This window comes from Procambarus clarkii, chromosome 56 (assembly GCF_040958095.1).
Source record: "Procambarus clarkii isolate CNS0578487 chromosome 56, FALCON_Pclarkii_2.0, whole genome shotgun sequence".
Classification (NCBI taxonomy): domain Eukaryota; kingdom Metazoa; phylum Arthropoda; class Malacostraca; order Decapoda; family Cambaridae; genus Procambarus; species Procambarus clarkii.
The window spans coordinates 26,926,961-26,943,842 of NC_091205.1; the positions used below are offsets into that span (position 1 = coordinate 26,926,961).

Sequence of the window (16,882 nt, forward strand, 5' to 3'; positions counted from 1 at the left end):
GAGAGAGAGAGAGAGAGAGAGAGAGAGAGAGACAGACAGAGAGACAGAGAGAGCTGCATAATATCACCTATTATCGTAGAAGATAGCATACCACAGGAATGGAACTTCCCCAAAACTATGCTCATAACCCTTAATACTTTGGATGGCTTCAGTGACGACTAATATTCTCAGAAAATGACTATAGTCATTTCCACACCCACATAAAACGAATGAATGTTATCTGCCCCACGATCACAGCTCTATATAATGCCAGTGTGATGTCTTTTTCTCATGAGTGTAACAAGGACTGTGCCACCTGCCGGGAGTAGCAGTGTCCCACGCGACTAAGCTTTCTTAAGCGTTAATCACAGCTTGGATTCTTTTAAGCAGATACTAAGCACGACATCGAAGAGATGTAGTCGAGTAGGATCATCCTCCCACTGAGCTTCAAAGCGCAGAGGGACATTAACTTCACATGTTGGTGCTACGCTAATGGCGCTCTTTATATGTTTTAGATTCAGCTACATGGAACAAAGGTTTCCAAGTAGCACGGGCTATTGTGAGCCCGTAGTGGACTTACCTGGCACAGGAGCGGGGTTGTAACTCACCGCTTACAAGTAAACTGACTTACCTGTGCCAGGCTCTTTGGAAGTTGAGAGTTAACATATGTGTCTGTTTACTTTGGCTGAGTCTTGCAACTTAGAATCAGTGGGACAGATTTGACCGCGTTCGAAGTCATGCGCAGTAGAATACAAATGCAAATTAGTTGAATAAAATATATATGTTTTCTGACTCGTTTTCAAAGCGCCAGTGAGGTTAACAATTTTTCTCACAGAAAGAAGCTTAACTATTATTCTGTCAGGTAGAATGGTCAACAGAGCAGTGGACTCGCATCTTGCAGGGACGGTGCTCGATCACCAAATGTCCAAGTGACTGGGTATCGTTCCATTCATTCCGTCCTCATATCCCAGCTCCTTGTCCTCATATCCCAGCACCTAAGTGCCATACTGGCTTAGGACTTTCTCCTGATAACTACTTAGCCTTATATTTGTTGTGTAAGATAAGATCATCATCAGAAAAAAGGACTAAGCCAGTACAGCACTTGGAAGAGCTCTAAGAATGAAGAGCTGGGATAAGATATAGGGAAGAAATGCTTCCTCGACCACTCGCATCGTCGCGGAATCGAACGCCGACCTGCAAGAAGCGAAGCCGCCGTTATACAGACGAGCTGTAGTGGTTGGTTACAGTCTTTCACTACAGACGGGAAGAGGGCATTGGAGGTCGTCTGTTATGTACCTGGGCCCAACACGAGACTGTAACCAAGGTGGCCAACGCGGGCCTCTGTACCAAGCAAATAACCAAGGTGATCTAGAAATAAAATCATTGTGGGAAATTGGAATTGACGCGAAAAAGAAAAGTTCGCAAGACTTTTAATAAATCACGAAAGTTCGTAATGGGCGGCGATGTTGCGTGAGGAATTATCATGTTAAGGTTTAGAGGTTATATAGGATTTTGGCGAAGTTAGGAAAGTTAACGTTCAGATGTATAATTACAGTGACAATTTGTTGTGGGTTTACATACTGTGTGTGTTTGTGTGTGTGTGTGTGTGTGTGTGTGTGTGTGTGTGTGTGTGTGTGTGTGTGTGTGAGAGTGTGAGAGAGAGAGAGAGAGAGAGAGAGAGAGAGAGAGAGAGAGAGAGAGAGAGAGAGAGAGAGAGAGAGAGTGTGTGTGTGTCTGTGTAGCTGTGTATTTAAATCAAGAGGTATCAACTAAAATCTGCATATTTTAGTGTTTTCACTAATTCATACTTAACAACCTAAGTGGTAATTCATTACTGCCATTATGCATGTTCCAGTTTTCATGGTTTTTATGTAATATGTAATAGTTTGTGCCGCACGGAGAATTTGTTTATTTATTACTTTTTTGTATAAATGAATATTTGTATTTGTTATTTGTATTGGATGAAAAGTTAGAGGGTGTTTGAGGCATGCTAGTTCCTGCCCATCACAGGCTGCTTGGCTGCCACTATAACCACCACCACCACCATCACAAACTCCCCCGTTACTATTGGCATCACCATTACCACCACTAGTCTCACCGTTGCCATAAACATCACCATCAAAACACTATCATCATCATTAGCGCTACTGAAGCTGCTGGCACCACCGCCACCACCATAACCACTATCATCACCACCATCATACGTTCTACAGCAGCCACTACCACCACCACCACTACCACCACCACTACCACCACCACTACCACTACCACCTCTGCCACCACAACCTGCGCCGCCGCCACCCCCGCCACCTCCAAACACCACTACCCTGCACACGGCCGCCAGCCCTGCGCCACCACCACATGCTCGCTAGGTGCACGGGAGTGCCACGGGAGTGCCACAGAAGTGCCACGGAAGTGCTTCTACCAGCCCCCAACATCACACAGGAGTACACCTTACTGTCTGCCGTCTCCTATATCAGACAGACAGACGTTTTCTCTCCCACATCACTAAACAGGAGCGCCACTGCCAACTTACTGTGGCACTGTCGCTAGAAACAAGTGCAACTTTCACTCCCCCCCCCTTACCCCCCCCCCCCCATTACCCCACTGCCAATTAATCAAGCAATCGTCTCTTCCCATCTAATTAGCAAGAACGACTAATAAAAGAGCTGTTCTTTCTGCTAGGACTATCCCAGGAAGACTGTGCGCTGACACCAACAGTCTGCTCAATCACTCAACAGGTCGCCTACCTGATCGCCTACCTGTTGCCTTCATTAACGACAGTGAAATATAGAAATCTAAAATTGAAGTAGAAAAAAATACCTTTTACACTTTGGATGAAAGTGATGAGTGAATATGGAGATAATTCTTAGATTAGTAATCAAGATTATTATACAACATTTACTTTGATTTAGTGGATAATATTTTGAGAGATATTTATAGATGGTTATAAATCACTTGTTGGATTAGTGAGAACCTTATAGTCTACAGCTCCAGTGACGACACGTTGTTAAGAATACCAGCGATGTTTCTTAAGGTAAGTTAAGATTATATGAATATAATCTGCCACTGAGATTATATATATATATATATATATATATATATATATGTCGTACCTAGTAGCCAGAACTCACTTCTCAGCCTACTATGCATGGCCCGATTTGCCTAATAAGCCAAGTTTTCCTGAATTAATATATTTTCTCTAAATTTTTTCTTATGAAATGATAAAGCTACCCATTTCATTATGTATGAGGTCAATTTTTTTCATTGGAGTTAAAATTAACGTAGATATATCACCGAACCTAACCAACCCTACCTAACCTAACCTAACCTATCTCTATAAGTTAGGTTGGGTTATGTAGCCGAAAAAGTTAGGTTAGGTTAGGTTAGGTAGGTTCGGTAGCCGAAAAACAATTAATTCATGAAAACTTGGCTTATTAGGCAAATCGGGCCTTGCATAGTAGGCTGAGAAGTGAGTTCTGGCTACTAGGTACGACATATATATATATATATATATATATATATATATATATATATATATATATATATATATATATATATATATTTATGCAGAATAACCACATGTGAAAAATAGAAAATGCTTAACGCGTTTTCGGCTAATTCGCCTTCATCAGAGCAAAGTAGAATCATTGATTCTATTGATTGATTCTACTTTGCTCTGATGAAGGCGAATTAGCCGAAAACGCGTTAAGCATTTTCTATTTTTCACATGTGGTTATTCTGCATACTTGAATCAGTGTTTTTGTGATCATTGTTGCATATATATATATATATATATATATATATATATATATATATATATATATATATATATATATAAATATATATATATATATATATATATATATATATATATATATATATATATATATATATATATATATATATATATATATATATATATATACCTCTAGGACTCGAACTTGGAAGGCCAGGGGTCATTCCATGGTTATGCAGTACTAATAACACTCCCCTATCGACTGCCAATAGGTGATGGTCATATCCTGGACTCCACATGCTTACACGTGGGTTCTACGACCATCCATCACCCGGCAACACTCGTAGTGCATATTGGGTACAGCTATTCATCGAATCCTTGAACATGCTTCAATTACTCTAAGACTACATTTGAGGGACTAACCTATATGGTCCTTAATGGTCGAACTCAACCACCTATGATACTCGCTATTCAATCACAATTCACTATGAAAAGTGTCAAGAGGTTACCTACAACCGTCCAGCCTCCAACCTCATTTAGTCACACTACAGAAGACTGAAAGATGTTCTAGACAAAGTGAAAACATAGTTCAGCAAATGTCTACTTAGAGTTTCTCCTTGATATATCATATTAATCAAAATAATGGTATTGACACTATTGTTTCTCCTTCCAATATATGAGACTTGAGAATGGTCCAGGACGGACCGAAACGTCGTCGTCCCTTCACCTTCTAGTGTGTGGTCTGGTCAACCAAAATTCCTTCCAAGTATTCTCATATTCCTTCCAAGTATTCTCATATTCCTTCCGAGTATTCTCATATTCCACAGTCTCATATTCAATGGCTGACCCCTGATTCGACCAAAGATTCTCAAGATCTGAGACATCTCCCTGGAAACACAAACCGTAACTGTCTCTATTTTCCGCTTGTTACAACTTGTAATAAAATTGTTACATCTTGACTTAACGTGTTTATGACGTATTATAACGTTGTTACAACTTGCTATATTGGCTGTTATAACTGGTTAGGTGTTAAAACTTTTTCGAACATTGTACCAACGTCATAGTTTCGGCGTGTGTTTGGCATGACTTTGATCATGATAGTACGAGAGATGGTACTATCACCCCCCAGTAACAGTACACACAATTACTGCTATTAAGAATAACTACACACAAAACACCCTGAGGGAAGTATCGCGACACGCTACAGTGAGGAGACAGAGAAGTACTGCAACTCCTCTCAATAGTGATGTAGAAGGGGAGAGTTTTGCCCGAACTGAGGGAATGACTCTCTCCCCTTCTAGGACAGACATAGAAGAGGGTCTTATGGAGGGAAGCAAGTGAGAAGGAGGCTGGTGAGAGGGAGGCTGGTGAGAGGGAGGCAGATGAGAGGATAGGACAGGTAAAGAAGGAAGGAGGCAGGTGATGAAGAAATTAAGCACTTGGAGAGAGTCGGAGTATTTGCAGGTGTTGAATGAAAGAACACTGAAAGAACAAGTGATGGAAGAATGAGGCAGATGGTGAATGAAGGAATGAGGGAGATGGTGAATGAAGGAATGAGGCAGATAGTGAATGAAGGAATGAGGCAGATAGTGAATGAAGGAATGAGGCAGATAGTGAATGAAGGAATGAGGCAGATGGTGAATGAAGGAATGAGGCAGATGGTGAATAAAGGAATGAGGCAGATAGTGAATGAAGGAATGAGGCAGATAGTGAATGAAGGAATGAGGCAGATAGTGAATGAAGGAATGAGGCTGATAGTGAATGAAGGAAGGAGGCAGATAGTGAATGAAGGAATGAGGCAGATAGTGAATGAAGGAATGAGGCAGATAGTGAATGAAGGAATGAGGCAGATAGTGAATGAAGGAATGAGGCAGATAGTGAATGAAGGAAGGAGGCAGATAGTGAATGAAGGAATGAGGCAGATGGTGAATGAAAGAATGAGGCAGATAGTGAATGAAGGAATGAGGCAGATAGTGAATGAAGGAATGAGGCAGATAGTGAATGAAGGAATGAGGCAGATAGTGAATGAAGGAAGGAGGCAGATAGTGAATGAATGAGGCAGATAGTGAATGAAGGAATGAGGCAGATAGTGAATGAAGGAATGAGGCAGATGGTGAATGAAAGAATGAGGCAGATAGTGAATGAAGGAATGAGGCAGATAGTGAATGAAGGAATGAGGCAGATAGTGAATGAAGGAATGAGGCAGATAGTGAATGAAGGAATGAGGCAGATGGTGAATGAAAGAATGAGGCAGATGGTGAATGAAGGAATGAGGCAGATAGTGATTCAAAGAACGAGACAGATGGTGACGAATGATGTCAATTATTTACAAGGCTCAAATACTTAGTGCCTGAGCCTAGTTGGTGATGAGAAACATCAACCTCACATTACGTGCACTGAAACAAGACTTCAAATGAGTTGCAAAGTGAGAAATTACGTAAAATTCGATGCAATCTGTGTGATAACATACGATGTGTGGTTAATAACCGTTGCAATGAGGTGTTTCAAGCGTAGGTTAGACTTATGAATGAGTGTACTTAGACGTAATTTAAAGCTGCTTTTCATTGGTCAATTGGCCATTAGCTGTTTCCTTCAATTAATAATATCAAGCAACGACAAAAGGAAATTTACTTCTTTAGTAACTAAAACTCACAAATGCTGTCGAAACAAAACAAGTAACGAACGAAAAACAAAACAGTGGGCAAAAGCACTTGGCGATTCACGTTAAAAAAGTTTATAAAAAAGGTGAGCAAGGTAAAGCGGAAAGAGGTTCGCAACGCTGTAAAAAAAAAGAGAAAAAAAGAGATCAAAATGATAGTGAAAATAGCTGGGGGATAAAATGGAAAAACGGAGAAGCGATCGTCAGGCGGAAGCTGTTGACACAAACTGCTGGTGAAGATGTTGTGAGAGGCAGTCGACGACCCACGCAGGTGATGGCAGTCGACGACCCACGCAGCTGATGGCAGTCGACGACCCACGCAGGTGATGGCAGTCGACGACCCACGCAGGTGATGGCAGTCGACGACCCACGCAGGTGATGGGAGTCGACGACCCACGCAGGTGATGACAGTCGACGACCCACGCAGGTGATAGCAGTCGACGACCCACGCAGCTGATGGCAGTCGACGACCCACGCAGGTGATGGCAGTCGACGACCCACGCAGCTGATGGCAGTCGACGACCCACGCAGGTGATGGCAGTCGACGACCCACGCAGGTGATGGCAGTCGACGACCCACGCAGCTGATGGCAGCCGACGACCCACGCAGGTGATGGCAGTCGACGACCCACGCAGGTGATGGCAGTCGACGACCCACGCAGGTGATGGCAGTCGACGACCCACGCAGGTGATGGCAGTCGACGACCCACGCAGGTGATGGCAGTCGACGACCCACGCAGGTGATGGCAGTCGACGACCCACGCAGGTGATGGCAGTCGACGACCCACGCAGCTGATGGCAGTCGACGACCCACGCAGCTGATGGCAGTCGACGACCCACGCAGGTGATGGCTGGCAGTGGCCAGGTTTCATCAATCCGGATTGAATCCGGATTCAATGTGTACTTACGAACACTTGTATTCGTAAGTACACAAGTACATACGAACCTGCACATCTTTTCTCGATCTTCGCGGCATTGTCATCATATATTAAACAGTTTATGAACTCGGAAGCACCAGGAGACTGTTTACAACAACAACAACATTTCATTGGGAAATCTCAATGCTCTTAAACTATTTAATAAATAAAACCAACGCCTACAAACATTGAGAAAACATGTACAGGACCGTAAAGTAGATTTGTAAATGCTTGTTGAATCCTGGGCGAGGTTGGCCACACGGGGACTGACCACCAGGAGAGGGAGCGGGCCAGAGAGAGCAGCATAACGGAGAGGGAGCAGGCCAGAGAGAGAGAGCAGCATAACAGAGAGGGAGCAGGCCAGAGAGAGCAACATAACAGAGAGGGAGCAGGCCAGAGAGAGCAACATAACAGAGAGGGAGCAGGCCAGAGAGAGAGAGCAGCATAACAGAGAGGGAGCAGGCCAGAGAGAGCAACATAACAGAGAGGGAGCAGGCCAGAGAGAGAGAGCAGCATAACAGAGAGGGAGCAGGCCAGAGAGAGCGAGGGAGCAGCATAACAGAGAGGGAGCAGGCCAGAGAGAGAGAGAGAGCAGCATAACAGAGAGGGAGCAGGCCAGAGAGAGCGAGGGAGCAGCATAACAGAGAGGGAGCAGGCCAGAGAGAGCGAGGGAGCAGCATAACAGAGAGGGAGCAGGCCAGAGAGAGAGAGAGAGCAGCATAACAGAGAGGGAGCAGGCCAGAGAGAGCGAGGGAGCAGCATAACAGAGAGGGAGCAGGCCAGAGAGAGCGAGGGAGCAGCATAACAGAGAGGGAGCAGGCCAGAGAGAGAGAGAGAGAGAGAGAGAGCAGCATAACAGAGAGGGAGCAGGCCAGAGAGAGAGAGAGAGCAGCATAACAGAGAGGGAGCAGGCCAGAGAGAGCGAGGGAGCAGCATAACAGAGAGGGAGCAGGCCAGAGAGAGCAACATAACAGAGAGGGAGCAGCTCAGAGAGAGCAGCATAACAAGCCAAGGATGATGGGACCAACTGTGGGAGCGAGGAAAGTGACAAGTGTTGTCCCAGTCTTGGAGAAGAGGGGGAGGGAGGCTGGAGAAACGACATGGGGCCTCCCGACTTATGAGTCGCCAGGGGGTGATGCAGTTAAATGGCATCCCAAGTTACTGGAATGACTTCCAGTTCTTCCATCTTAAGAACAGGAAGGATAGAAGCACACACCCGGCACGAACTATGACAGAGAATGAAACGATGTCTTTCTAGACGGTTCATATCGTTAAGTGAACGTAGAGAGCTGAACAAAAACATACATTAAATAAAACACAAAAAACCAGGCGAGGGTTTTTTAAAGAACACTCGGCATCTATATAAAGACTTTTGATACTGACTGGTATGAATTTATTTCTATATTTCCAAAGATTGTTATATGACTTATGATTACTTTTATTATCCATTGGCTGTATTATTACTTGTTCTATTTCCTAAGGTTTTGAGTTCTATTTGACAAATAGGCTAATGTAAACTCTGGTCTGGTTTGGTGGTTGAATTAGAGCGGATTGAGCAGTTGAAGGATCAATCGTTAGCGGTAACTATACTTATCTCGGTTTGTGTTGTCTTTCGCTTGAAGCTGTACGACGGGATCGAACGTCCAGCTTCAGGTGTTCGAATGAACACCTTAAATCCGGAGTATTCTCAGACGTGCGCTATGTACCTCGTTATTGTGATCGCTGGTGGCGCACTGGCAACCCACTCGCCCTGCGCATTGCCTGTAATTTGGTCTGGTTTCGTTTCCTGGGCGGGGAGAATGGGCTAAAGCGCCAGTCCTTAACTGTTCGCCTCTGATCACCCAGCAGAAATTGGGTACCTGGTTGTTAGCCGATTGGCGGATCGTGTTCCAGGGAAAACTAGAACGGTAAGACTTACGATTCTCACAGCTCTCAACCTGCTGTCAGAAGTTGTCTGTTGTTGTACTCACCTGTGTATAAAACAATAGGAGTTTAGCAGGATCAGTGACGCACTCAGCACCGTCAGTGACGCACTCAGCACTGTAAGTGACAGCCGTCAGGTCCTGGGAGTGACAACCTGTTCTTACTCTGGGGGTCCGTGCAGCTGTCAACCCCCTTAGTGATGCTTTCGTCAATTTTAATAATAATAATAACAATAATAATTTATGCATAAAATATGTATAAATAAGAACATATATACTACAGATGAATATTTGAAGTTACAGGGGGGGGGGGGTTCGATATTTAAGATAGTAATTCTTAGTGCATCGGGCAAAATTTAGAATAAAACTTAGACTTAGAATAAAATCATTATGTTATAATATATAAATTATCATTATTATATGTTATAAATTTGTTGTATAATTAGGCCTAAATTAGGTAAGGTGTTTATGTTCTCTTGACGATTGTTTTATATATGATTTACGTGGGTGAAGCATTTACCGAGTTCAGATTCGAACAGAGGTCGTCAGGGAATCACTGTTCGAGAAATGTTCGATCGTCATCAGTTGTGAAGCCCGTCCTCCAAACAAAGATCCAAAAGTGAGCAGGCGATGAGTCACAATAACGTGGCTAAAGTACGCCAAGTTACGCCAAGTTTGTCGTCCCTTCACCTTCTAGAGTGTGGTCTGATCAACATCCAAAAGTGATTCCATGCACCCTGCCAAACCCCCTGTTTAGGAATGAGAAACGGTTTACACACGACTCACAACTAGCTTTCGTTCGAACACTTCCGCGAACAAGTGCTTCACTGACGAATTTTGTTCGAACCACAACGCTATAAATGCTTCACCCACGTACTACAAATACAAATAATCGATAACAGAACCTAAACACCTAACCTAATCTATGCCTATATATGACAATATGCTAATATATTATAATATTAATTTATATTTGAGAAAATTCCCGTTTTTAATGAACAGCATATTAAAATTTATTAACGCGTCTGTAGGGTCGACCGCTGGATGTAACGGACTTGAGTCGAGGACGGGTTGAGTTGTGAATCACTTGTAAACCATTTTTCATTCTTAAAATGGTTTGGCGGCTGGATTAACGAGCATTGTTCATTTTGTTCGTAAGAACAGGCTGGTTTATGTATTTATACAAAGAAGATCCAGAGTAACTTACTAATATCGTAAAGAATGATATAATTACATTTATATATAAATTACTAATAACAATTAAACTGTTGACCAAACAGTTTACTCATAAAATAGTTAAACCGTTTTGTGTGTAACGAGATTTTTTTATTGCTGCCGTCGGAGGGGGCTAGTTTATTGTGCACCCCATACTAAATAAGCACCTTATTTAATAACCATAAATAACCTCAAGATCTTAAGATAACCTTCTGTGATTGATGTTATTAGATTAGGGTTATGTTTATCAATGTTGATGTTTATTTTGTCCTTCCTGAGAGCTCTTCCTAAACATTAATAGAAAATCAGACACAAAATATTCCTGGGGTGAGTATTCCTAGCTCTTCACAGCGCAGAAATTTTCACTTAACGACGATTGTTCAATAAAACCCTCCCTGCCACTTCAACCCCTCAAGTGGCAGGCGATTCTCAAGTGGATGTTAGTGGATATGGAGCATGGTCTGTATGACGAACAAGGGCAGGTGTAGTGATGCAGGTCTTGGTAATTAAAGGGGGTAGGAAGGCAGAGGGAAATTGGATTGGGGAACAAGAATGTGGTGGGAGGGGGGATATAGAAGGTAAGCAACCAGTGTAAGTGATAGAAAAAAAGGATATTTCACATTAGGTTACATTCGGCCTCACAAGTATGTTCAAATACACTCAAACACACACATACGCATGCACACACACACACAAGGGGCCGTGGCTGAATGAACAGCGCTTGGGATTCGTAATCCCAGGGTCTGGGTTCGATCCCGGTCCTCGGCGGAAACCGAATGCGCAAATTTTATTTCACCCTGATGCCCATGTTACCTAGCTGTAACATAGGTACCTGGACAGTTAGACAGTTGTTACGGGCTGCTTCCTATGTGTGTGTGTGAAAAAAATAGTAGTTTGTAACAGTTGATTGATTGACAGTTGAGAGGCAGGCCGAAAGAGCAGAGCTAAGCCCCTGCAAGCACAACTAGGTGAATACAAATAGGTAAATACAAATATACACACACATACACTCAAGCTCACACAGAAACTGGAATTTAGCCTTTCAAACCCGAGTCAACAATCCACATAAAGAATTATATTCTCTCCAGCAGGACACTTGTGAAAGTGGTGAGGAATTTCATTAGTCGTTTCCAAACATGAGTCAGTAATTATGAAGTGTTTCCTTAAAATCTGTTTATAAGATTTTTTGTACGTATTAAACATGTTCCGTGAACATTTTCATCAGGAGGCAATGTTTCTTTGTCTTCGAAAATTATATATATATTATAAATATTATATCACGAAACTTACGACTTAACAAGACTTACGTTCTTGGTAATTTTACCTCCAAGATACAGAAAACTGGTATTATTCCCCTAAAACTTTGCTTCGAATTTTGTCCCAGACATATTAGAATAGACGTTTTGAAGGTAACTGAAAGCTGCCAACTCTATCTAAAGCTTTGACACATAAGTCGACCTTCCGACTTATAGTTACCTTCATGACGTCTTTTCTAAGCTGTGTGAGGCAAATATCGAAACAAAAATAGAAGGGGAATAACAAATATGTTCTGTACTTGGGCAGCATAAACAAAAATAAATTAATAAAAACCAGAAACAAAAAATAATAATTTGTTACTCAGTGTATTGTTCCAAATATATGTTACAAATCTGACCTCGGAACACCGACAGACACGCAACAAGCAAGATATTAACGTTGTATCCAGCTGCTTGTTGAATTATTCTGTAGATCTGCAGCATCAGCGCTGCGCTCAGCTTCCCATTACGTGGCGTATTGCTGCCTAATGCATCGGCTAATAGCTATGGAACACAGCCACTTACTCCACGACCTGTCTTTTAGGTATTGTTTATTGAATTTGTGAGCTTTTTAAACTCTTATCTCTTACGCTTTTGGATTTTTCCTATAATATTATTAGTAATTTATATATTAAATTGGATTTACTTTGAAGTTTACAATCTAGAGCAGCACTTGAATGTTTATATTTCACCGGTGATGAGGGGGATTCTATATTGGTATTTAATACTTTTGCGAGTTATTGGTCATTCGTTTACACGATTTTTGAATTATTGATACGTCGCCAATGTTTGGGTCGTCAGCGGGCAGGCAAAATGTGTTCCATAATTTTGCGTACTTCGATACACAAGGGTGTTGAAACTGCTATTTTCTATGCCCTGTGAACATCTCACTGTCATATATATACGACCTTTTGCTTAAAAGTTCCTCTTGAGAGAGTGATTTGCAGAGACCCTAAATGTGGGTATTGATGCAAACGATAAGTCACAATAACGTGGCTGAAGAAATGTTGACCAAACCACACATTAATGGGTATTAATATTATTTATGAAGATGAAGATCAAGATCAATACAGTGTATTATTAAACCATAATACACTTATACATGTATTGGGTCTTAACATCATCCTCATTCAAACACTATGGTCTTGTAGTAAGTTTCTCTATAATTAATATTATTATTATTATTTACTATGATTAATAATGTATATTGAATAAAATTCCTCTATTCCTGCATCCCACCTATGTAAAAATAATGCAAACACGACCCGTTAGCCACAAATATAACAATGCAGGTTTGATATTACAAAGATAATTTTCACGCATCGAATTCATGAGATTTTTTAAAGTTTAAATTAAACGTAAATTATTTTACAAAAGTCTTAACTCTAAAAGTTTTCTTGTTATACGAGAGATTGAGAGATGAACATGTAATTATAAACCTTAGTAACATTTAAACATAAAGGTGTTCAATATTAACACTTAAGAACCATTAACCTGTATTAACACATATGAAACGCACAAGTACTCAACTTCGCACTAATATATATCAGTACAAGTACTCAATTTACCTCTAATATATTAGCAGAAAAAATTCCTGTATCAGCACTAATGTATTAGTGGTAATAATGCTCTCTAGTGCAAATATGCAAACATACCGTAAAAATTAAAGTTAATAGTTTAAATATACAATTATTATTAATATACAAGATATACAAATATCAAAGAGTTGCCACTGACATAAATGTATAACCCTTCGCCTATTGCAAATTTAATCTCATACACAGCTTTCAGTTCAAGAATCACAATTGTGCCTGCAAGAATAGCTTTTAAGCTCGAGCATAATTAATTGCAAAAGCAGGATGAACAAGAGAATTATATCCATGAATATAAGTATGAAATTAAATAATTTGACTTCTCAACTCCAGCATTAAATATGCCTCAAGATATGTAAATTAGCTGAAGTCCACGGGCCCTCGATGAGCACAGACAGGGAACAGACTATGAGAAAGTTTTTAGAAGAGAAAAAGAAAGCTCTTTTTTTCAGAGAAAGAGCTTCTCAGGTTCTTGAGTAAACCTTGGGGGACAATACAAAGAATGGCCTAAGATTCTCGGAAATCTTAGGAAGGAAGGCAGAGATGGGCCAGAGGTTATAGAACAGACTTAGGGGTAAGTAATGAGGAAAATCAGAGGTCCTTCGATATATCTGAGAGAGAAATCAGGTAGAAAGACCAGAGATGTTAAGGCGGGGGGGGGAGAGGGGTTGTTGTTGTTGATTTAGAGATGACAGGAGTGTTGAATGTGCCTCCGTGTTCCCGTTAAAGGTAAACCGTAATGTCTTGTGGCTACAAACAAGTCTCTTACCGTTGGAAACTATAATACCTAACGGCACATTAACATACTGTTAGCTCAGTCCGTCCTCCCAAGCTTTCCCTACGTCAAGAAAACAGTCAATTTTACGTGTCCTTATTCTAACCTACCAGAGGACCCAAAACAGAAAACGGCACATTGCGTCACTTTCTTCTCTCAAAGTTCTTCTCGACAAAGCCAGGCCTGGATCATCAACCCATCCTATCGAGCGTTCCCAACGTCACTAAACTGATGTACTAAATTGCCTGAACCTAACTTATCCAGGACCCGACGAATAGAAAACGAGACATTACGTCAATTTTGCGAGCTGCCATGATTTTTAGTACCTCTGTTTTTAGCCATAGCAGATTTATACGTTAAAAAAATCGAAAGGACTAGCTGGCTGGATGGACACCGTCTCTCCACCAGAAAAGTCTACCAGGAAAAAATGATAATTTTAATTGTGAACCCGGGAGACAACTGCGTCACGCGTTGCGTCACTCCGGTCCGCTGAAGCGGATTACATGACTGCAGTATTGAGACTAATTGGTCGAAATCGCGTTACGTGTTCCGGCGGTCCCCGGACGGAGCAAGTGTCCAGACGTCAGGGATGACCTTAGCGGAGAGCAAGGTCAGGGAATTACACACACAAATCACAATAGCGTGATGCATCAAATGAACAAATTCACAAGGGCCGTGATGGGGGCTCGAACCTACGTCCGAGAGGATCCCAGACGCTGCCTTAATCGACTGTGCCACAACACGGTCAAAAGAATTATCAGGGGATAAATAATGGGCAAAACAGAAGGTCTAGGACTGTTTGTGGGTAAGCAAAGGTAAATTTATAGCAGTTTTTTTAGCCTTTGTAGTTGTAATTCTGTTGTTGGAGTTAAATTAGTTGTCACAGTTGTATTATTACCAACAGCATTAGAATACAAAATTAATTTGAACTAGTATTATCGTCAACAGTGTTGTTATGATAAGGTTAACAGCAGTAGGTCAATAGCAGCCAACAAAGGCCTTCAGATTGCTGTTTAATTTTGATTCATGTCACTTGATTGGTTCTATTGTGTCTCAGACCTGGCAGTTCATACGAGGCTTTCAGCATAATATGGCGGCCCTTGTCATTGTTTCAGACTCATAATAGGCATCAAACGGATTAGCTAAGTGAATGAGGCGCTTAAATTGATCCAATTTAAGAGTTTGGAGTTTGCTGGAACGAAATAAGGAGATTCAAGATTATAATAGAGCTCCATCGAAAAAGTTAAAAAAAAACGTTTTCTCTCATGGTTTAGTGTTCTAAGATCGCCTGTTTTCGCAATTCTTGGGTTAATTAGATTCCGCGGGCGTCATTTTCCTTCATCTAATGAGAAAAAAACAATTAAAGTTCCATTACTTAATTATCAACACTAGTCTACGGGACTCGAGGTGATATCTCAAGGTGATATCTCAAGGTGATATCAAGATAGAAAATGATACCTTGATGTCGTGAACGATCACTTAACACTGTTTATTTTCTCTTGATGTTTAAACGTTAACATAATGTATTCAGTCATTTGATTGATTATGAGAGAGAGTGAGAGAGTTACCAGGATTTGTATCCTAACTAAGGTCGTGTGCTTTGTTAGCGTTTCTTCCCTGTTCATCCCTGAGCACCCAGCAGTAATTGGGGGACATGGTTGTAAAGTGATTAGCGGATCGTGTCCTGGGGATAAATAATTAAGGCTTCGAATGAGCGGGTGGAGACAGAACTTTTAGCTGGTGGAGGAAGAACTTTCAGCTGGTGGAGGAAGAACTTTTAGCTGGTGGAGGAAGAAGTTTTAGCGGGTGAAGGAAAAACTCTTATATATTCAGGAGAATTTTGCTGTGGTACCACTTAAAAAGTTACAAAACTAGACATTTCTTTATAGCTCATAACTGTCTAACAATAATTCACGGCTTTACCAACAATTGTCTCTTTACCAACAGTTCATTGTTGTCTGATTACAATTCATGGCTGTTTCTCTGACAATCCATATTATTCTTTCTAACAACAATCCTCGCTTTTTAACATCATTCCATGATTGTCAATAACAATCAGAGGCTGTCACTTTGCTTTGAGCTGGTGTTCAGTTGATCCGCTTCAACTCTATTTCTTCCAAGCTTAATTCATTTATATTTTGCTTTTTCTACCTTCAATTCTTTCCTAAATTTTTTTCCAATATCTTCGCTTTTTCCTCGTCTCTAATTTGCTTGTTACATTATTTTTATTATAGTTAAGCATAGGATATATATATATATATATATATATATATATATATATATATATATATATATATATATATATATATATATATATATATATATATATATATATATATATATATAATATGGGTTACCCAGTACACTCAAATTAACGAATGTGTCTTTGGGGTCGGCCAACGTTTGGACGAGCATAAACACCATGGAAGGTTGATTTCATTAACAGTTCACACGGAATCCAGAATTGAGAGTGGTTCGTGTAGGGGGTCACGCAGATTTATACGCTGAAAAGAAATATATGAAATAGCTTTCACCTTTCTCGTTCCTCAGATATCAAAGCTCTCCACTGGCGCCCAATCGCACAGCAATCACCGAATGCAAATGTGAACACTAGTCGTTATTAAACACGGTACTGTACTATTGACCCTCTTAAATCGGTTTATCATATTTGAATGAGGTATAACAGCCACTTCATCATGATTTAGCTACAAAATTGTAGAGATATAGGCATTATGAGATCAAGCCCTAAGCTAATACGACTCATTATAGCACATTGAAGACATATGAGGA

General features: G+C 41.0%; 3 protein-coding genes across 4 annotated transcripts in view; 2 read left to right on the top strand and 1 right to left on the bottom strand.

Moving 5' to 3' along the window:
* Positions 1–1,969: 1,969 nt before the first annotated feature.
* On the bottom strand, positions 1,970–4,780 carry LOC138353224 (keratin, type II cytoskeletal 60 kDa, component III-like). Its single transcript, XM_069306108.1, has 2 exons — positions 4,772–4,780; positions 1,970–2,347 (listed from the first exon to the last, which is right to left on the bottom strand). The coding sequence occupies exons 1-2, from the start codon at positions 4,778–4,780 to the stop codon at positions 1,970–1,972; spliced, it is 387 nt and encodes a 128-aa protein (XP_069162209.1).
* A 443-nt stretch (positions 4,781–5,223) lies between these two features.
* LOC138353225 (RNA-binding protein 12B-like) lies at positions 5,224–5,775 on the top strand. The gene has a single exon (XM_069306109.1). The coding sequence runs from the start codon at positions 5,224–5,226 to the stop codon at positions 5,773–5,775; it is 552 nt and encodes a 183-aa protein (XP_069162210.1).
* A 3,290-nt stretch (positions 5,776–9,065) lies between these two features.
* The window catches only part of LOC123770814 (relaxin receptor 1), a 51,559-nt gene continuing 43,742 nt past the window's right edge, over positions 9,066–16,882 (top strand). For both annotated transcript variants that reach the window (XR_011223079.1, XM_045762978.2), the window contains exon 1: positions 9,066–9,200. The gene's annotated coding sequence lies outside the window, so the exon portion shown is untranslated. The remainder of the gene's footprint in view (positions 9,201–16,882) is intronic.